Source organism: Drosophila subobscura, chromosome O (genome assembly GCF_008121235.1).
Source record: "Drosophila subobscura isolate 14011-0131.10 chromosome O, UCBerk_Dsub_1.0, whole genome shotgun sequence".
NCBI classification, from domain to species: domain Eukaryota; kingdom Metazoa; phylum Arthropoda; class Insecta; order Diptera; family Drosophilidae; genus Drosophila; species Drosophila subobscura.
In genome coordinates this window covers 12,869,281-12,890,998 of record NC_048533.1, presented here as the reverse complement: position 1 = coordinate 12,890,998, position 21,718 = coordinate 12,869,281, and the positions used below count along the sequence as shown (strand labels likewise).

General features: G+C 48.6%; 5 protein-coding genes across 6 annotated transcripts; 4 read left to right on the top strand and 1 right to left on the bottom strand.

Moving 5' to 3' along the window:
- Positions 1–316: 316 nt before the first annotated feature.
- On the top strand, positions 317–11,669 carry LOC117897928. The gene is made up of 4 exons (XM_034807013.1): positions 317–463; positions 4,056–7,999; positions 8,058–8,178; positions 8,247–11,669. The coding sequence occupies exons 2-4, from the start codon at positions 4,170–4,172 to the stop codon at positions 11,661–11,663; spliced, it is 7,368 nt and encodes a 2,455-aa protein (XP_034662904.1). The 5' UTR covers positions 317–463; positions 4,056–4,169; the 3' UTR covers positions 11,664–11,669.
- Positions 11,670–12,612: 943 nt separating this feature from the next.
- Positions 12,613–13,989, top strand: LOC117898956 (solute carrier family 41 member 1-like). Its single transcript, XM_034808694.1, has one exon. It carries the CDS (start codon positions 12,613–12,615, stop codon positions 13,987–13,989), a length of 1,377 nt encoding a protein of 458 aa, XP_034664585.1.
- A 333-nt stretch (positions 13,990–14,322) lies between these two features.
- LOC117897931 (T-complex protein 1 subunit alpha) lies at positions 14,323–16,721 on the top strand. Its single transcript, XM_034807021.1, has 4 exons — positions 14,323–14,483; positions 14,747–14,900; positions 14,959–15,849; positions 15,911–16,721. The coding sequence occupies exons 1-4, from the start codon at positions 14,411–14,413 to the stop codon at positions 16,464–16,466; spliced, it is 1,674 nt and encodes a 557-aa protein (XP_034662912.1). The 5' UTR covers positions 14,323–14,410; the 3' UTR covers positions 16,467–16,721.
- Positions 16,722–16,880: 159 nt separating this feature from the next.
- Positions 16,881–17,834, top strand: LOC117897932 (probable basic-leucine zipper transcription factor K). Its single transcript, XM_034807022.1, has 3 exons — positions 16,881–17,193; positions 17,250–17,672; positions 17,731–17,834. Exons 1-3 carry the CDS (start codon positions 16,957–16,959, stop codon positions 17,797–17,799), a joined length of 729 nt encoding a protein of 242 aa, XP_034662913.1. The 5' UTR covers positions 16,881–16,956; the 3' UTR covers positions 17,800–17,834.
- LOC117897933 (probable prefoldin subunit 5) lies at positions 17,797–18,700 on the bottom strand. Of its 2 annotated transcripts, XM_034807024.1 has the most exons (4): positions 18,534–18,700; positions 18,200–18,409; positions 17,921–18,136; positions 17,826–17,887 (listed from the first exon to the last, which is right to left on the bottom strand). In XM_034807024.1, the coding sequence occupies exons 1-3, from the start codon at positions 18,630–18,632 to the stop codon at positions 17,939–17,941; spliced, it is 507 nt and encodes a 168-aa protein (XP_034662915.1). In that variant the 5' UTR covers positions 18,633–18,700; the 3' UTR covers positions 17,826–17,887; positions 17,921–17,938. The 2 variants fall into 2 exon arrangements, with proteins under 2 accessions (XP_034662914.1, XP_034662915.1); XM_034807023.1 differs by having other exon boundaries at positions 17,797–18,136.
- Positions 18,701–21,718: the final 3,018 nt, after the last annotated feature.

Sequence of the window (21,718 nt, the reverse complement as noted above, 5' to 3'; positions counted from 1 at the left end):
CTACTATGTAAAATAGAAGCGTATTTCTGTGCACCGTCTTTGCTTAAACCAGTTCTTAAATACATTTCAATAAAAAGGAGTCTTACAAAATAAGCTAGATTGTAGATAATTGATTAATCAATCTGATAAAATTATAGTTGCAAGGCTGACATTCCCAACTAACTGGTTAAACTAATCAGAACATTGCAATTGAAAAAAATGATTTGTGATCTATGGTATATTTGCGGTATACTTGAAATTGAGAAGGCATTTTTCGGTATAATTTTCGAAGGGACAGACGGTATATTTAATCGATAAGTCTACGGTCACACTGATGATAAAGCGGTTGGTTGATTTTATTTTGTTTTTATCGCGAAATGTGTAATGATTAAAAATAAATGCAATATCCGAGAGTAAACAGCAGTGATAAAGCGTGAAATGTGTCAGCTGGCTACAGCAGCACCGCTTCCATAGAACTGTCAAGGTATGGCCTCAGAACGGAGCTCGCCCTGTGTGGGAGTCTCAAATTGGAATCATCTTCCGTGTGTGTGTGTATTTGTGCGTGCGAGTGTTTGTGACAATAAAATATGAAAATAAACGTAGAATGTTTACCTATACTATAAATTTTGCACCGCCTTTTGTTGAACGTAACCAAATAGGGTAAAAATTATGTGGCGGCACCTGTATTATAACTGAATCTTTTGGCTACGAGTGTTTTTTTGGTCGATTTCTGGATCTCCGCGCAGATTCCTTGTACAGGAAAAATCAATAAAAGTCCAATTGGGACATTTTATGAATCGGTGTTTGTGTGTGCATGCGTGTGTGTGTTTGTGAGGGGGTTGGATGGCGATTGTATACTCCTTTATCAGCATTTATCTCTTACTTTTTCGACTTTTTGTTGCTGCAACAGCAGCAAAGTGATTGTGAGGCACGCCTAATTGATAAGTATTTTTGGTAATTTTACCCACCACTCTCCATTTCCCTCTCTCCATTCCTCTCACTCTCTCGAAACATATAATCAATCATTTGCCTACATTTCGCAGCGTATTTATTTATGTATCTCTTTATCTGTGTGTTGCACGAGCAGCCACAAGCCACTTAACTATTAAGATATTAACTACGGAACGGTCGTTTAGTGTTTGGGGTATACGCAACATAACAGACTGTAGGATATTTCGGAAAGCTCATTACAATATGTTGCAAATCAGATTACCCTAGCAAACATCTGCCAGAAGAACGGTTAAGATTTTATGGAATTTTTGTCTTGAATAACTCAGTAAAATTTGATTAAAATCAGCTAACAAAATCTCAGATTTATGTATCCAGTGTATTAAAATGTTCGACCTCTAAAGCCAACATTCCTTTGCCTGTTGTTTCCGTTTTTCTACAACATGCTACAATAGCACCACATACCAGAGAAACAATAAAACAGAGAAAAAAACACAATACGAGAGTACCATAATACCATACAATACTATTCCATGTGATAGGCAATGGTATTTAGTTTCCCTTTTACTTTTCTACAATTTACATAATCATAATCATGATCATCATCGTCGTTAGCAGCAGCAGCAGTGGCAGTAGTAGCAGCTGTAGTGCCGCAAAAACATCATCAACGTCCACTAACAACCAACAATAAAAACAACAGCGGACTGGCGTCGTTCATTAAACTATGGCACACACATGGAGCAAAACAGACGGGCGGGGGGACGGACAAATACTTTTATTATTTATGTTCCCAGTTTGCCTGTTTAATTGCCTTCGGTTCCATAGTCAAAGCCATTCTGTCCTCCCTCCCGTACATCTTTTCGTGGTTTTCTTTCTTTTGATAATTTTCTGCCATTTGAGAGATATTTATTCGGTATGCAAAATGTGTGCCAAACCAAATGCCGTACAGTGGGATTAGTTGGGTGAAAAAAAGAGTTAAAGAAATGATTACAAAAAGAACCCTTTACAATTCATGAATTAAAACCCATTTGATCCACACACTTTCATTCATAATTTTTTATAAATTAAATAAGTTTATTGATAACCTTTCAATAATTCCAATATTTCCCATTCATTTATTGTCCATGGCTTATCAAATAATTCATTCTGGACTCTGGGGGAAACCGCATAAATGACAATTTTGTATTCCCTTGGGGCACGAACAATGCCCATCCACTGTGCGGTGGCGGATTCCTTTTTCCGTAATGGCTTTTGGCTGTGCCTGTGGCAGTGCCCCGCGGTTAATGACACAACGAGGGAGGGCCAGGGGTATGGCGGATGGGAAGTAGTGTCTAGCGGCTAGACAAGTGACGCATATTTTAGCATTCTTTGTGGCGGTACTTGGTTGCCAGCACACAGCACATCCATCCATCTATCACGTATGTACATTCTCCTATGTAAAGGCGGATCCATATATAAACACAAACTATATGTGGATTCCTCCTCTACTTTGGCCAATTGTTGGACTGTTGATTCATCGCAAGAGCTCTGGCTAGTTGCTCAATAGAACAAGCAATGATATCGCGGGACTGTAACAAAATGATAAATCAAAATGATAAGGGGTGTCCAAACTAAGTTTAAAGGCCTAGTCCAACAATCGAATCGAATGGTGAATGATTGGCTCCGCGGTTTGGACAGTCCAACATTCCATTTCCACTTCCACTTCCATTCCGATGCATTTCCTCTTTGGCGAAATATTACACAATCGTTTTGCTGATTTGCGGATTTGCATTCGAATTGTGGTTGAGTTTCCCAACCTCCTTCGTTAGTGGGGCAATTAAATTTGTTGATTAATTTGCCAATTGGAGCTTGACACAAGATTTTTGCGACGAGAGAACTGGCACACACGCAGTACACGACTATTCCACGGGTCATTCCCCAAATCATACACTGACTTCTAAGAGTACATGTACACACACACACACACACACGAACACGAATATGCTCTGTGTGTGTGTGTGTGTGTGTGCATGCTCAATTTTACGGCACATGCGCCGCTGCAAATAAGAAATGTAAAGAAAATACAGCAGCTCCAAATTGCATTTTGCGCATAATTCAAACGGTAGCCTCAAATGAGAAAATACGATTACACATGGGAGTAGCATCAACAGAAGTGTAGCATCCACCACATCCACATTTACTCCATGCACTCCTCTTGCTGCTGAAGACGCATCTGTATCTTTTTCATGCACTGGAAATTCCGCAAAGACGACGACGACGACGACGCCGTGTGCCGCTAACTTTCTAAAAGATGCAGCCACCAGCAACAGAAACTAATCATGATAATGATTTAGATGATTATTGTTGTTGCCAGTGGGTTATATGTTTGCAGTCATGAACGTGCAATAGCTGAAAGTTGCATTAATTTCATCATTACATGCTGCAAAGTAATAGCAGAGACACTTTTGGGTCCAGAAAAGTATTGGAGTTCTCGTGAAAGTTGATGCGGAAAACTAGTAGAGCTAAATGTACATACATATGTACATACATAGGTTTGTCTTCGAATTCGAATTACACATAAACAAGATATGGGAACAATCGCCTAAAACTCGAAAAAATTCAATTTGGGATTCTTGGGCATTCTCTTTTGAAGAATTCGCTTGTGCGTCTTGAGTGAAGTATCCTTTTGATAGTAATTTCAAATAGGAAAACTCTCACATTTCGTAAAGAATTCATAGAATAATGGGATATTCGAGATTTATAAATTATAAAATTCAATTCAAAGATTCAACGACATATTTGACTTTCTTCAGTGTCTTCAATTATCTGTTTCTCAGCGTCAGATTCCTAAGTAAACTTCAAACCAGAAAACTCATCTCATAGAATGTGTGTGTGTGGGGTGCTCAGATCAGAGGCCGGCCTACACCTGATATGGCGTGGGCGTCAGGGCGTCTCCATTTCAGCTGCGCTCTGCGCCTCGCTCAGCCAAAAAAATTATATTCTTTTGTCAAGTGATGACGCGGACAAAAGGCGTTTGGTGGCTAGCCCACGCCATGCTCCGATCGCCACTAGCCACTAAATTTATAAAAACAACAACAAAAAGTGTCATATTCCGCCACTCACTTCCCTTTCCTTTCCACTACTTGCAGGCCATGGAGCATTGACTTGAGGCACAGTTCGAGCAAGAGCAAGACCCCAAAGCACAACGCAGCACAGCTCAAACAGAGAACTTCCCCGCGAGGCTCCTCGGCTGCTCCTCCATCATGTTGGAGCCAACGCTGACGCCCGAGCTGGAGGATGTGGATGGCACGTGCCTGGTGGCGGCTGCCATTGCCGGCCTCAGCATAGACGATGTGCCGGACGTGCGCAAGCCCCACTTCCTGGACTACGATGCAGTGCCGCCGCCTGACTACGAGGATGGCTTCGGGGCGGCTGCCGGCGAGCAGCTGAAAATGGACAAGAAGTACGAGCGGGATGGAGAGATCAGTGACTATGAGCTGGCCGCCAGCGGCTACACCAAAAAGGAGTTCACGCAGGACGACAACACGCTAAATTTCACACAGAATGGCGTGGGGGCAGTTGGTGTCGTGGGCAAGAAGCCGGGGGCAAAGCATTTCCTGGATGAGAATCCCATACCGCCGGACTACATGCTGGCTCAGGAGCTGCGCGAGATGCGGGAGCATCGCAGTCTGGACAGGAACTTTGAGCGCAAGTCCGCCCAGCAGCAGCAGCTGGAGGAGCTGCCACAGCGGAACGGTGGATCGCCGGCCAGCTCGGGGCGTGCCTCGCGCAGCAAGGAGCCTTCCTATACGCTTTCCCGCTTCCTCGACGGCGACAATCCAACGCCGCCGCGTCTACCCAAAGGTGCCGCTTGGACGACAAGCTTCGACGAGCGTTATGGCACGGCAGCAGCTGCCGCTGTGGATGCCACACTGGGCTCCAAGGTGGAGTGTGTCTACTCGCTGCTCTCGATGCTGGGCTCCAACGATCCCCTGGAGATGGCCAAGAAGTTTCTGGAGCTGTCGGGCAATGCGCAAAGCTGTGCCACGCTGCGGCGCTCCGGCTGCATGCCGCTGCTCGTGCAGATGATGCATGCCCCAGACAACGAGCTGGAGGTGAGGAAATGCGCCAGCCAGGCCCTGCACAATGTGGTGCACACGCATCCGGACGAGAAGTCCGGTCGGAGGGAGGCCAAGGTGTTGCGCCTGCTCGACCAGATCCTCGACTACTGCGCCTTCCTGAAGACCCTGCTCCAGAGCGGCGGCGAGGCCATAGCCGATGACTCGGACAGGCATCCGCTGGCCGCGATCTCCTCCCTGATGAAGATCAGCTTCGACGAGGATCATCGCCATGCCATGTGCGCCCTGGGGGCCCTGCATGCCATCCCGAATCTGGTCCACCTGGACCATGCCGCCCATGGGCCCAAGCCCGAGGATCAGTGCTGCAATTCGCTGCGTCGCTACGCCCTGATGGCCCTCACCAATCTCACCTTCGGGGATGAGAACAACAAGGCTTTGCTCTGCGGCCAGAAGCAGTTCATGGAGGCACTGGTGGCCCAGCTGGACTCGGCGCCCGACGATCTCCTCCAGGTGACGGCCAGTGTGCTGCGCAATCTCTCGTGGCGGGCGGACAGCAACATGAAGGCGGTGCTCAACGAGATTGGCACGGTGACGGCCCTGGCCCTGGCGGCCATGCGCAACAAGAGCGAGAACACCCTGAAGGCCATACTCTCGGCCCTCTGGAATCTCTCCGCCCACTGCAGCACCAACAAGGCCGAGTTCTGTGCCGTGGACGGGGCCCTGGCCTTCCTCGTGGGCATGCTCAGCTACGAGGGACCCAGCAAGACCCTCAAAATCATCGAGAATGCCGGCGGCATACTCCGCAACGTCTCCAGCCACATTGCCGTCTGCGAACCGTATCGGCAGGTGCTGCGCCAGCACAACTGTCTGGCCATTCTCCTGCAGCAGCTGAAGTCCGAGAGCCTGACGGTCGTCAGCAACTCCTGCGGCACGCTGTGGAATCTGTCGGCCCGCTGTCCGGAGGACCAGAAGTTCCTGTGGGACAATGGGGCGGTGCCGATGCTGCGCTCCCTCATCCACTCGAAGCATGCCATGATCTCGGAGGGCAGCTCCTCGGCCCTCAAGAACCTGCTGAACTTTCGTCCGGCCGTGCAGAATCAGCATCAGCTGGATCCCATTGCGCGCTCCATGGGACTGAAGGCGCTGCCCACGCTGGAGGCACGCAAGGCCAAGGCATTGCAGCAGGAGCTGGGCGAGCGCCACTCCGAGACGTGCGATAATCTGGACTCGGGGGGCAAGCGGGCCTCCAGCTCGTCGCGGCGGCACCCGGCTGTGCCACGCCTCACCCGCTCCACGATGCTCACGAAGAGCGAGAGCCGCGATTCGGTTTACTCGGCCAAATCGGACTCTGCCTACGAGCATCTGATGCGTTCCGCTTCGGCCTCGGATGCCCAGCGCAAGGGGCAGCCGAAGATAACAGACTTTGAACTGGAAATGGAACAGGATGCGGAGGCCACCGAGGAGCAGCCCATCGACTACTCGGCCAAGTACAGCGAGAGCGCCACCAAGACACTTGCCGGCACATCGACATATCAGGAGACGGACCTCGACCAGCCCACAGACTTCAGTCTGCGCTACGCCGAGAATCAGCTGGAGGCCGACCTTCTGGACATATCAGCAAAGAGCACAGCAACGAAGACAACGGCGACGCCCGTGAAAGCCGAGGGACAGGAGATACTGCTCATCCTGGACGACAGTGTCAAGTGCTATCAGACCGAGGACACGCCGTATGTGATCTCCAATGCTGCCTCTGTCACAGATCTGCGGCTGGCGGCCAAGACTGAAGTCGAATCGGAGGTAAAGCCGGAAGTGAAGGCCACTGCCTGTGCCGCTGCCTCTGCTGCGCCCAAGAAGCTACCAAAGCTTTCGCAGTGCAGTGGCTCCGGTTCGTATACGCCGGAGAAGCCCATCAACTACTGCGAGGAGGGAACGCCGGGCTACTTTAGTCGCTACGATTCGCTCAGCAGTCTGGATGAGTCGGGCATAAAGGCCATGCAGCTGGCAGCTGGCCCGCTCGTTGCAGAAACGAAAGCCAAGCCTGTGCAGCAGCTGCTGCCAGAGGAAGAGGAGCAGCAGCAGCACCAGCAAGTGGAGGAGGAGGAGGTGCTGGTGAAGCCCTCCTCTGCCTTGGAAACCCCACTGATGTTCTCGCGCCGCAGCTCCATGGATTCCCTTGTGCACGATCCCGATGTGGATGTGGCCAATTGCGACGACAAGAGTTCGGTTGTCAGTGAATTCAGTCGACTGGCGAGTGGCGTAATCTCACCATCGGAGCTGCCAGACTCGCCAACCCAGAGCATGCCGCAGTCTCCCAGGCGCAACAGTGTGAACCGACAGAGTCCGGGGCCCCCTGCGGCGGCCAGCATGCGTCCCCTGCGCAGCGTCTTTGAGGATGATTTGAGCAGCTTCAATGTGGAGCACACTCCGGCACAGTTCTCCACGGCAACGAGTCTGAGCAGCCTCAGCATTGTGGACGATGAAAAGGAGGCGACACAGCAGGCGGTGCACTACAACGAGGATGAACTGTTGCTGGCCAACTGCATCAACATGGGAATGCAGCGGAAGCCCACGTCCGCGGAGGCAGAGGAAACCACTCGCAGCTACTGCACCGAAGACACGCCCGCGTTGCTCTCGAAGGTGGGCAGCCACACCAATCTGTCGGCCATCTCTGTGAGCTCTTGCAACGAGCTAAAGGATCCCGATCCGCCCTCCTCCACTGACGCAGTCTCCTCGAACACCTCGGACTGTGGCGGAGCAGCAGGGCAGCATCTGCTGCAGCAATGCATACGCGATGGCATGCAGAAGCAGCAGCCGCAGCAGGAAGATCCCATTGCCATGATGCGACGTGGAGGAGGCAGCCTGCTGCCAGGGTATTTGCCCTCCAGCGATGAAATGAGCAAATTTCTGGTGGAGGATAGTCCCTGCAACTTTTCGGTGGTCTCTGGCCTGTCCAATCTCACTGTGGGCTCCAGCCTGGTGGGTCCAGCGGTGCAGCTAAAGGAAACAGCAGTGGGGTAAGTAGTTGACAGCTGTTAAAGGTTTTCACTTAATTTTGTTACTGAATTTTCTTAGTGGCAACATGGAAGCCAAAGCAACTGTCGGGCAATCTTCATCCCGACCGCCGCATTGGCAAGATGATTCGCTCAGTTCGCTGTCCATTGACTCCGAGGACGACACCAATTTGTTGAGTCAGGTAAAAGATCCATCGATCTCCCTTCGTTTTGCACGGCAACTGATTTCACATCTCTCTTCATTCCCCAGGCTATTGCCGCTGGCTGCAATAGACCCAAATCGAATCTTGGCTTCAGCTCAAATGGCAAGCGCTCCAGTTCGTTGAGCTCCTCACAGCCCATGGCCATCAACGCGGCCACCTCCGCGTGCTCCTTGAACTCTTCAATGACAGTGCGCAAGAATCAGCAGGAGTCATACAGCTCGGTAGACTCCAGCGACTCGAACGACAACCAGTCCAAGTCGCTCTTTGAGCTGTGCATACTCAAGGGCATGTACAAGTCCAAGCAGTCGCAGTCACAGTCCCAGCATCAGGTGCCACCTCCCCTGCCCGTGACATCGCATCACAAGCAGTTCGATTCGCTGCCCGTGCAGCTGCCAGCCTCCGGCGGTCAGCAGCAGCAGCTGACAAAGCGACAGCGCAGCAGCCACCATCATCACAGTCATGGCCATCATAACCATCATCATCATAGGGAGAGGGAGCGTGAGAGGAAGGACGAGAAACTGCTGCAGGAGTGCATCAATACGGGCATCTCCAAGAAGATCAACGCCGTGCCAAAAAACGTCCTGGCTACGTCTGCAGCTGCATTGGAACCGTGTCACCCAATGGCAGCTACTACATCAGCAAGTGCCCCCAGCACAGCAGCAGCTCCAGACGTAGAGCAGAAAGCGCACGCCAACAGCAGCTGCAACAACAGCAGCAGCAGCAGCTGCAGCACCAGCTGCAGCATTCCCAGCCCGAACAACCTGCCACCGAGCAGTCATATCGCCGCCATCGGCACAGGCATCGACACAGCAAAAAGCCCAGCTCCAGCTCCAGATCGAGAGAACGCGAACGGGAACGTGAACGCTCTCGCGACAGATATTGGGTGTAAGCTGGAGCTAGACTCGGATCGATCCAGCGACGAGTCGAACCAGTCCTTCATCATGGAAACCATCGTGCGGCTGGACAGTGCGCCACCCAGTGCCAGCTGCAGCTCGGGCTCGGCCAATGAGAAGCACAAGGATCCCGATCTGATGCTCAAATCAGTGGAGCGGCTCACCCTGGAGTTTGTCACCTCCGCGGAGCAGCTGAGGAGCCACAGCCACAGCAACAGCAACAGCAACAGCAAGAAACAAAACCAAACGAATACCAACAGTCACAACACGTGGAACGAGAACACCTGCCCGAATGATGTCTCCTTTCCAAGCGTAAGCCAAACAGCGCCCGTACTCCAGTCCTCGCTGAGCTACGACGCTGATGATGTGGATGGGGATGAGGATGCCACAGAGGCCAAGTCTTTGGTTAACGAACTGGCAGAGATTACGCCCACCAACGAGGAGCAGCCATCGCAGCCGCCATCGCTGGATGCGGAGACGGAGACTCAAACCCTTATGAACGGAACCCACTCGAGCAGCTCCTCGTGCGGCGGACTGAACTTTCAGCTGGGTGGGCAAGTGCAGAATGCGGGTCTGACGCCGCGGAGTCTGCTGTTCAATGGCACCAGCTCCTCCATGATGACCAACTCCACGATAATTGCTTATGAGGCGCGTGCCGTGGCCGAGAATCTGCTGCAGAATCTGCAAAATGGAGATGAGGACAACACCGAGCAGACGTTCAGCATCAACAGCCTGGATCTGGACAATGTGCGGCCGCCCTCGGGCATGGAGTCGCTGAACAGCTGCTACCAGGATCACTCACAGCCCAGCTCCCTGCGCCTGCAGTTGCCCAGCAAGTCGCCGAGATTTGCCCGCAAGGCATTCCCCGCCAATCTGGTGGCTCGGCGGGCCCTCGGCCACCTGGCTGGCAGCGCGGAGAGCGTGAACTCCAGCTGCAATCTGCTGGACAACATCAAGCCGCCGTCGCTGATGGACGAGCTGCTCGACTCGATGATCAGCGTGGACAGCATCCAGTCGGAGGTGGCCGATGGCGAGCAGGACTGCAGCATGGCCACCACCATCTCCGTGTCGAACTACGAGACGGCTGCCTGCGATGATCAGTCGTTCACAGTGCTCCAGAGCTGCTACGACGAGGAGGATGGCGATGAAGATGCCACCATGAATGACTTTAGCTCGGCCGAGTCCACGCCCAAGCAGGGATCCACGCCCTCCCCCAATCGCCGCTCGCTGACACCCAAACAGAAGCGGCGACTGGCCAAGGATCGCTTCAAGACCTACACCATAGCCAGCAAGAGCCAAGAGATGGACGGACTGGGACTGGGCCTGGAGTTCAACGAAACGCTGCAGATTGAAATTGTAGAGACAACGGCCAATGTGGCCACGCCATCGCCACCGCGAGCCAATGGCAGGAGGAGAGGCAGTGCCGAACGCTACAAGACCCAACTGATTGAGTGTCCGCGTGCGCTCATCCAGGGGCAGGCCAACGCAGACGATTGTCCCAGCGAGCAGCTGTCCTCCATTCGCGCCATGATGCAGCAGTTTACCTACATCACGGACATCAACATTGGACAGGCGCCAGAGGCAGTGGAGGAGCAGCAGGAAGATCACCCGGAATGTGATCAGAACTCAGAGACAGAGTCGTGTCATGGCCAAGAGCCGGAGTTGCCGCCTCCGCCGTCAGTGCTGGAAATCAAATCGCCCATTGCCGCGCCTCAACCCCCAACCCTGGAGCCTGCCACAGCCGTGAAGGTGGTGCGGGGACGCAAGAAACCCGCCTACGTGTCGCCCTACAGCATGCAGAGTCAGCGGAACAGCAGCAGTGCCGCCAACCCCAAGAAGAAAACCCTCTCCCCCACCATTGCCAAGCGGACTGCACTGCCGCCCAAAAAGAAGGCCACACCGCCGCCAGCTGCCACTCCAGCAAAAGCAGCAGAGGCAGCTCCTGCGCGCCTGGAACGTCAGGGAACCTTTGTGAAGGACGAGCCTACAAATAGCAATGTGCAAGTGCCCGTCGTGGAGGCAAAGCCGGCCAACAGTAGTCCCAGTCATCGCGTGTCCAAGCTGCCCACAAAAAAGACCCCAGGAGGGGAGACACCAAAATCACTCGGCGGGTCTCCGAAACGAACTGTCACAGCTCCAGCTGCACGACGGGTGACACCGCAGCGTGCCAATACCAGCCTTCGTCTGGCTGGAACAAAGTCAGCGGGAACATCGCGCGTGGCCACGACTCGCGTGTCCACCACAACACCGCCCTCCCGCAGCAATTCCAATCTGAACGGTAGCAGTGCAGCAGCTGCGGCGGCAGCCAAGATCAATCAGGCACAGAGTCGAATTGCCAACATCTGGAAACGCGTGGACGAGGCCAAAACGAAGCAATCGTCCAATTTGAGGACACAGCAAACGAAATCTTCCAATACGCTCAACGGAGCGGGAACGGGAACGGTGGCGGGTACAGGCGGGCCCAAGCCGAAGCCCACGCTGCTGCGCAGCTCCACTTTTGATAATACGCCTGAGCCGGCGGCAGTTGGCGGCGTCAAGTCGAAGCTACCCGTTGTGGGTGCAAGGAAATAGATTCCCCAAAAACCAAGCTCCTTTTTTATGTATTTTTCACGCATTTTCGAACACGGAACGGAAAACGCACAAGCAGCAGCAGCGCTAGAGTCAGAGTAAAAATCAAAGAGTTAATAGGATAGAAGGCAATATACATAAACAATACATAATATACGATAACCATATATATAAAGTTCTCCTTCTACTTAATATCTATATATACATATATAAATACTTTGTAAGCAACCAGTCTAGCATAGCGATAGCGCAAAACTCTAAGTGACTCGAACTAATCCAAAATCACAGTCAGAGCAGCCCCACGCCTGTACAGTGGGTGGACTCGGTGTGTAGCCAAATGTAATAGATATTCAGGCCTTTCAAATGTGTACAACAACTCTTCTCCCCTATATACAATATATATACAAATGCATATGTAATTGCTATATACTCGGTAGATATTGTTATTCAAAGCGAGAGGTTCATTTCGATTTAGTTTTTACATTTAGTTGGAAGAGTTACAGCCACAAGGGACGGCATCGTATGCGTACAAAATTTACGTTGTTTGTCCCTCTGTGGAACTCTTTTTTTAGTATGCAAAAAAACCAAAAAATATTTGAGGAAAACAAAAGGAAAAACCAATTTTGTAGTCACTGCTTTTTAAGTATTTCTTTTTTAAAATAGACAGCCACTACGGGGCGTTGATCTTTTAGCATATTATTAATTAAGTATGTAACAGGCAGCAGCAGCTTTTGTATTAACTATTTTGTTATTTTCGATTCAAGGCGATTAACAAATTTGAATATTAATAAAACGAAATGCTTTTCAGCAAACAAACAAACAGGAAAAATGTACATACATCATTGGATTTACTATCTAGAAACAGATCTAAACTAATATTTGAATATAAATATTTACTACAATATATCTAAGTCCCATGCTGCTGCGAATCTGGAATGTTTTTGCAGTGGAAATGGCAACCAAGAGAGAGAATCAAAATGTCATCGAGTCGGAGCAACAGCAACAGTCAGAGGTTCAGGATGACAGCGAGGCAGCAATCAACCGCGAGCCCTGGTACTCGACCTTCATTCAGATCGTGATACCCTTCTTTCTGGCCGGGCTGGGCACCATAACAGCGGGCATTATGCTGGGCAATGTCCAACACTGGACCGTGTACAAGCAAATGGCCGAATTGTTCGTGCTGGTGCCAGTGCTGTGCGGCCTCAAGGGCAACCTGGACATGTGCGTGGCTGCGAGATTCTGCACACACTCGAATCTGGGACACATGAAGAACAAGGGCGACATCTGGAAGATTGTTATTGGCAACATGGCACTGGTCCAGGTGCAGGCCATTGTCTGCTCTCTGCTGTTGAGCACCTTCACGCTGACTGTCAGCTCCGCGGTGGCCCACAAGCTGAAGTTCGACAACTTTTCAACGCTGACAGCGGCGGCCCTGATCACGTCCAGCACGGCGAGCCTGTTCCTCGACTCCGTGCTGATGGTTACCATTCTGTTCTCGCAGCGCTACCGCTTTAATCCGGACTATATGGCCACGCCGATTGTGGCCTCCATCGGGGATGTGGTGACCATCAGTCTGCTCTCGTTCAGCGCCGCTTACCTCCACGAAGTGGGCAAGACGTACATGTGGATTAGTGTTTGCGTCATGCTCTGCTACGTGTTGATCTTGCTGCCCCTCTGGCTGATAGTGGTCCTGCGGAACATCTACACCCGCCCGCTGCTGATGATGAGCTGGATACCAGTGCTGGGTGCGTTGTGCATCAGTGAGTTTGGGGGCTTCGTGCTCTGCTCGTCGGTGGAGCAGTTCGGTGGATTTGCCATCTTTTCGCCCATCATCAATGGCATCGGCGGGAATCTGGTCTGCGTGCAGACCAGCAACATGGGCACCGTCCTGCACAGACGCTCCAAGCTCGGCCAGCTGCCCAAGGACACGCGCATCTTTGAGTGGCCCCACAGTGTGTACTTCTATGGCACTGTCTACTCCCGCGTCTCGCGAATTCTGATTATTCTCTCCATTCCTGGCAACGTCATTCTCGTGTACATTGCGGATTATCTCTACAAGTCGCACATTTCAGTTGGTGTCGTGTTTCTCGGTTCCTTTGCTCTGACCAGCCTGCTGCAGCTGCTCATTCTGCTGTGGAGCGCCCACTTCCTGGTGCATCTGCTCTGGCGGCATAGGATCGATCCGGACAGCTCTGCCATTCCCTATTTGACGGCTCTGGGAGATGGCCTGGGCACGGGCCTGCTCGCAATCATGTTCCAACTGCTGCGCTACGCCGACCAAGAATACAGTGCCAAAGAGCCTTGGTTGAGGTTCGACTTAAACTTGTAAAGCTCCAAGCTGCTACATTCTAGAAGTGGAAGATTTAAAAATATCTAAAACGGCAGCCGGACGATAGTTACTTAAGAGAATAAACTGACTACGATATATAAGCGAGAAGTCATTTGAAGCGAAAATACTGTTAATACTGAGTGGAGAATTGATATATATATATAAATTATATTTTTTAAATAGTCTCCATTTAATGCTCTTTACTAGCCATCTTGTGCTTGTTTTGCTGGTTTCCTTGAAAATCAACATCGAGGAATATAATTTAACACAATGGTATATTTTGGTATATTTTAGAGGGTCAGACGGTATATTTTAACCCGCGGTCACACTGAAAGTGAGTCAGGCGGTTTTCTCAGCGTGCGATTGCAATTTAATTTATTTCGTTTTTTCTATTAAAAGTCTTAAAAAAACACACAGCAAAATGTCGACCATGGCAAGTCCTTTATCCATTGCGGGCACGCGGCAGTCTGGAGCGCCGGTGCGCACACAGAATGGTAAGAAACATTTGCTTTTAACAACAGCTGCAGAGCAGCGTCTGGCTGACTGCCGGTGGGGCGAAGCACGTTTCTGGTCAGGCGGTGACTTGCGGGCCCGAGAATGTTCCCGAACAATGTTGTGGGAGTGCTTGCCAAAGAGAAGCGATGATTTACCCACTGAATGCATAGTATAAATGAAGATAAACTAAGTTATCCCGTAAACATTGCAAAGTGAGGTTATGACTCCTTTTTCCTTTTTGTCTTTTCCGTCCATTCCTTAGTTATGGCAGCGCTGTCCATATCCAACATCGTGAAGAGCTCCCTGGGACCGGTTGGCCTTGACAAAATGCTGGTGGACGACATCGGTGATGTCACGGTAACCAACGATGGAGCCACCATCTTGCGCTTGCTCGAGGTGGAGCACCCAGCCGCCAAGTAAGTAGATGACAAAAGGCCCACACATGTGAATGAATATTAATTGTGGTGTTTGAAGGGTTTTGGTGGAGCTGGCGCAGCTGCAGGACGAGGAGGTTGGAGATGGCACCACATCTGTGGTCATTTTGGCCGCCGAGCTGCTGAAGAACGCCGACGAGTTGGTCAAGCAAAAGATCCATCCCACCTCGATCATCTCCGGCTACCGTATTGCCTGCAAGGAGGCCTGCAAGTACATCTCGGAGCATCTGACTGCCCCCGTGGATGAGTTGGGTCGCGATACCCTGATCAACATTGCCAAAACCTCGATGAGCTCGAAGATTATTGGCGCTGATGCCGATTTCTTCTCCACCATGGTTGTGGATGCCGCCCATTCCGTCAAGATCACAGATCCCAGGGGCCAGACCGCTTACTCGATCAAGGCCATCAATGTGCTGAAGGCCCACGGAAAGTCGGCCCGCGAATCGGTGCTGATCCCTGGATACGCCCTCAACTGCACCATTGCCTCCCAGCAGATGCCCAAGAAGATTGTGAACGCAAAGATCGCCTGCTTGGACTTTTCGCTGCAGAAGACCAAGATGAAGATGGGTGTGCAGGTGCTGATCAACGACCCCGACAAGCTGGAGGCCATTCGTGCGCGTGAGCTGGACATCACCAAGGAGCGCATCAACATGATTCTGAGCACTGGTGTCAACGTGGTCCTGGTCAGCGGCGGTGTTGATGATCTCTGCATGAAGTATTTCGTTGAGGCCGGAGCCATGGCTGTGCGTCGTGTAAAGAAGAGTGATCTGAAGATCATTGCCAAGGCCACTGGAGCCGCCTTCCTTACCTCCCTGACGAACATGGATGGTGAAGAGAGCTTCGATGCCTCCATGGTGGGTGAAGCCGCTGAAATCGCACAGGAGCGTATCTGCGATGATGAGCTCATTCTCATCAAGGGCACAAAGGCGCGGTAAGTGGCAGATTCAAAGACTCTTGAAATGGAACAGATTTTGATATAAATTCTTATTTAGCGCTGCCGCTTCCATCATTCTCCGTGGTCCCAATGACTTCTACTGTGATGAGATGGAGCGTTCCGTGCACGATGCCCTGTGCGTGGTGAAGCGCGTGCTGGAGAGCAAAAAGGTTGTTGCTGGCGGCGGCTGCGTGGAGGCCGCTCTGTCCATCTACCTGGAGAACTTTGCCACATCGATTGCCTCCCGCGAGCAGCTGGCCATTGCCGAGTTCGCCAAATCGCTGTTGGTCATTCCCAAGACACTGTCCGTGAATGCGGCCAAGGATGCCACGGATCTGGTGGCCAAGCTGCGCTCCTACCACAACTCCAGCCAGACCAAGCCCGAGCACTCTGAGCTCAAGTGGACCGGCCTGGATTTGATCGAGGGTGTGGTCAGGGACAACAAGAAGGCTGGTGTCCTGGAGCCTGCCATGTCGAAGATCAAGTCCCTTAAGTTTGCCACTGAGGCAGCCATCACCATTTTGCGCATTGACGACATGATCAAGCTGAATCCGGAGGACAAGAGCGGCAAGAGCTATGCTGATGCCTGTGCCGCCGGCGAGCTGGATGGTTAAGGCAAACGCACTTATGACACATCTTCTACTCTGTTTAGGCATTTAATTTTAATCAAAACACAACCACACGCAACGCCACTCATTTTCAATTGTCGCCCCGCACATTTCCCATTTCATGTAATAACAATTGAATTGTTTTGCTAATTGCGATTTGTATTAACACCGCACATCTGTAATCCGTAATCCCTTCTCATTCACGCTTCAAGGCATAATAAATGAAACTTCAGGATATGCTGAGGCGCCAACTTAACTGGAGATCACTTGTTTATGTTTCTCCAATTATTTTGTGGGAGAACAACCTATGGCCGAGAGAGCGCTTCGCTCCGGAGAGTGGATCCTATAAATAGCGTCTGCATCTATTTCGTTTCGTGCCGTCTATTAATACGGAAAAAGAAAACATCAAATAGCCAGAGCAGCAGCCATAACGCACATTGCTCAGAGAATTTGTTCGTTTCGTAAATTTTTGGTAATAATTTTCCATACAAATAAAATGTCCGGAACCATTGACGAGGGCGCTGTTGGAGGCGATGGCGATGTGAACAATAATAACACAGATCTGGCCACCGCCAACGAGCAGGAGGAAGTGCAGCCACAGCCACAGCCACAGCTGGAACAGCAGCAGCCACAAAATGAGCTGCTCGATATGGTTTTCACATTGGAGAGCGAAAAACAGGCGTTGCTAGAGGAGTCTCGCAAGAGAATCGGAGCACTTCGAAAAGATTTTGAGGTTAGTATCGAACAGGGCCCATCCGTTGATTGAATCTGCATCGAACTCTATTCAAGGAGGCGAAATTCGAGAATGAGCGCTTGAAGAAACGTGTTGCACAGCTGGAGCAGGCCCTCAAGCAGTCCGTCATGCTGGGCGGCACAGAGGCGCCCAAGTCACGCCAAGAACAGGAGGAGCTGCTGCTCAAGGCAAAGACGCTGCTGTTCGAGAAGACCAAGGTGAACAAGCAGCAGGAACAGCAAATCTCTGTGCTGAAGCAGCAGGTGGAGTCCGTAAAGGAGGTGGTGCAAGTGACCAAGGACATGCTGCAGCTGAAGACGACAGAGTGCGAGCACACACAGGAGCGTCTGGAGAAGAGCCAGCTGTGGATCAAGGCCGAGCAGGACAAGTGCGCGCTGACCGAGAAGAAGCTGGTCATATCCAAGGGCGTGTACGACAAGTTGCGGGCGGAGTACGACACACAGTCGAAGATTTTCAAGGTGGGTTACAGTCTCGACATAGGTTATAGCCCCCCATTGACACTGTTTCACTTTGCAGGAGCTGAGGTCCGCCTACGAGCAGAAGCTAAAGGTTCTGAGCGTTGCATTGGAGGAGGCCAAAAAATAGTGGAACAATTTAATAAACTATGTTAATTAAATGCACACATCGTGTTTATAAGTTTAATAATTTAATTCTTCTTTGTTCTGCTTCATCCGCACGATCACGTCCGTCCAGTCCAGTCCCGTTCCATAACCGTCACGCCTGCCTAGGCGCTCTGGTTGGATTGCTGCTGCTGTTGCTGGGCCTGCATCATCTTCACGGCTGCCGCCTGCTTCATTTCCAGCACACCCACCACTGAGTTGAGGAAGCGCGTCTTTTGCAGGTGTATCTTTTCAATTTTCTCAATCTGCTCCTGCACGTATTCGACGCGGCGCTTGAAGTAGTCCTTGGAACCCTCCAGGTCCTATCAAACAAACAGATGTTGCAGCAGACAGTCTGGGATGGTAGTAGGAATATTGGGGGTTACCTTTTCGATGTAGTAGCCGGTGCCGATGTCTATGACAAAGTTGTTGAGGTCCTTCACGCGTCCGGGCACGTACATGCTGCTCGTCAGCGGCACCAATATCTGACGGTTCTCCCAGTCCGGCTGGAACGTTTCCAGCGCCTCTTTGGAGCCAGCGTATTTGGCTTTGCAGCCATGCAGAGTCGACAGCGACTCCTGTATGTTGCCCATCTCCTGCGGAAACACAGGCAAAGGCGACTTTTATTAGCATGTGCTGCATTCTGCCACTCTCTTGCCCTTCACCCCCCACCTGACTCACACACGCCGCTAGCCAGCAACACCCACACGCGCGACTCACCTGCTCGAAATCCTGCTTGATCTGCATCAGCTGGTCCGGACTGAGCTTGGTGAGATCGATCATCTCAGGCTTTGCCGTTGCGCTTGAGGTACCAGCCATTTTTATTGATAATTTATTTATTTTTTATAATTTAAAAACTTCCAATTCTGCAGCCCGATGACTGTCGATATTTTCTTTAATAGGGTATGTTCGGTGATTCTGTCGATATTTCTTTCTATCGATGCTTGCTGATGAGGGCATGCAAGGTGTTGCATTGGAAATGTTCGTATAACTTAAACAATATGATGCTTAGTTAAGAAGTGTGGTCGTGTTTAAGAGTTTAACAAATTATATGGAGGTCAATCGTCATTTGTCACAATTGACAATTGTCATTGTCAAGTAGCATCAACAGAAGATTGCTCCTCAAGATGACTTCCTATGGCACCGAGTCCAGTCGAGAGGCCAGAGCCATGGTTTGACATGGTTTTTTATAAAAGATATCTTTATTGCCGTTAATACTGCGTATTTTTATTTTCAACCATAGCTATTGTTATTAGGGCAATCTAGGATACCTATACTATTCACCATCGATGGTGGCCGCTATCGATGTTTTTCCGATTCGAGTTTCCGGCGGAACTATCGATAAAGTATACCAAAATATACCTTCTCATTTTAAAAATATACCGTAGTCTTAAATCATATTCCTCGATTTTGATGTTCTATTTGATATTACCAGCTCATTAGGCGTATCCGCGCTTAAACTATAGTTTAATCCAATTTATCAATCAATTCTCCACAAGATTGGCTAGTTTTCACGACTTTTCTTTGTTGAAATGTTTACAAATTAAGTTTAAAACTAAAAGGGGCAGACAACAAAAATAGCATAAAACGTTACGGTAGGTATAGTATAGTATGGACATTTGTATACCCTTTATCCTTAAATTCATGTTGAATTTATGTTTTTTAAGACGATTTCAAAGATAATTAATATTGACATAATATTGACCACCAAACTGGGGAAATTTGGGGATTACAAGTTTTATGGAATTCAACAGGAAAACTCAATCATTAGTTGTTTTTTCAATTATATTTTATTGTATTTATTATATGCAATGTTATAATTCTGTGTTTTGTCAGTCATTCTGTATTTGTATGCATTTCGTATTTGTTTTTCTCGTAAATTATAAAATCTAACATAAAACAAAGCAATTTCTTTAACAATCACTGCCGCTACATATACATATACACGTTACAATTTGTTAATTATATTTATATATATATATATTTGTGGGTGTTTGGGTGTTGTTGTCGCTTTATATATGTATATATTAGATAACAATGATATTAAGCCTAAGTAGAAGTAAGTTTTAGTACTGATATTCGTACCTCGCTCTCTTGCACTTCGTAATCGCAATCGACATCGCCATCTCCTGTTCCCATGACCAGTGGCCAATTGATCTATTTCTCGTAAGTTACATGCATTAACTATTTTACTGTTACCCATACAACTAACTGTACTTGCCTTGCTCTTACATATATCATACATACACATAACATTTACGAGTTTACCTTGATTCAATTTTGGTTTTTTTTTCGGGATTGGTTCTCTAATAAATTGTATCATATTTTTGGAAAAATATAAATTGCATGACGTGTGCTGTAAATTTTGCAATATATATTCTCATTCTGATTTCTTTATCGAACCTGTGTGTGTGTGGTTGTGTGTGTTGAAAAGCAAACTTTTGATATAGTATAAGTACATATTGAATTTGGTTTAACTGGAATCGAAATGAATAAACTTTTGTGGTTTGCGATTAGTTTAAATGCAGAGTTTTCCTTGTGCAGCATTAACATTGTGAGGAGATAGAGAGAAAGTTGGTTTTTGGGAGAGAGTGTTACATATAATATATATTCATTAAGTGGGAATGGTGGTTTCCTATCAACAGCATTCATTCCATTCGAAACTCTGTTGCTTCTCGTTTGGTTTCCATTATCGAATCGAAGGGACGTTGTACATACAATACATAATACACAGTAATCATAGTTTTTATTTTTTATTCCTTTGTTAATTATACATTTTATCGTATGCATTGTATGTATGTATAGATGATGTATAGATGTACATTTATAAATAGTATAGTTTGGTTTTTAGTGTATGTGTGTGAGTGTGTGTACTGGTAGTTTGTAATTGTCCTAGGTGTCGATTTCAGCTAGATTCGCTAATTTGTCTTGTGGTTTTTTATTTATTTTCCTCCGTTCGTTCCGTTCTTTTTTGTATACAAGTTTGAGGGTTTTAAAAAACTCGAAAATATATCAAAAATTTCTTGAAATGCAGTATATATGTTTGTATTTTTGTTGTTAAATATATATATGTATATGTATAAATGTGTGTGTGAGTGTATAGTAATTTCTTTCTTCCTTCCATGGGTTTACATTAAGAATTTTGAGAGAAATATACATATGTGTACGAGTATGTCTTGCATGTCCAAGTAATTTCGCTAGTGAGTGAATTTTTGTGTAGATGTGAGTGTGCGTGTATAAGTAGTAAGTGTATATAGTAGGTTGTCTTGTATATAGAGTCCAAAATGATACACTAACTGGTATACATACTTATATAACGTGGCAAATAGTTTTAATATAGCGCATCAAAATGATATTCCTTTGTGATTATATTTTGTATGCTATGGTATACATGATACAGTTACCAATAAAAAAGAAAAATTAAAACAAAAAAGAAATCTCGCTCCTAACTGTGTTTTGTGTGTGTCCGTGAGTGTGTCTGTGTGGGTGTAAGCATGTCTGTGTGCTGGCTGCTGCTGCTGATTGTGTATACGTCACGTATGCCGCCTCGAAAAATACGCTTAAAGCTGCTTTAATACTGTAAAATTGTTGCTTGGGTTGTTCTTTCCGGTTTGTTTGTCTTTGTTTATTTTTCAGTAAAGTAATGTCTTTCGCTCACATCTGATAGCAGTTGTTTGTAAAAAAGCTAGGTAGGTTCGCTTCAGTGTCAAAGTGTGTGTGTGTGTGTGTCTGTGTCATAGAGTGTCATAGATTAAGTGTAAGAGTGTGGTGTTCTGGTGTCTTGTCACTTGATATGTCTGAGTTCATATTGCATACAAGTCGCTGGCAATATATAGTCTCAAATACATATACATATTAAAAAGTATACATGTGGGTCTGGGAATGCTTTGGGGACTCAAACTCAA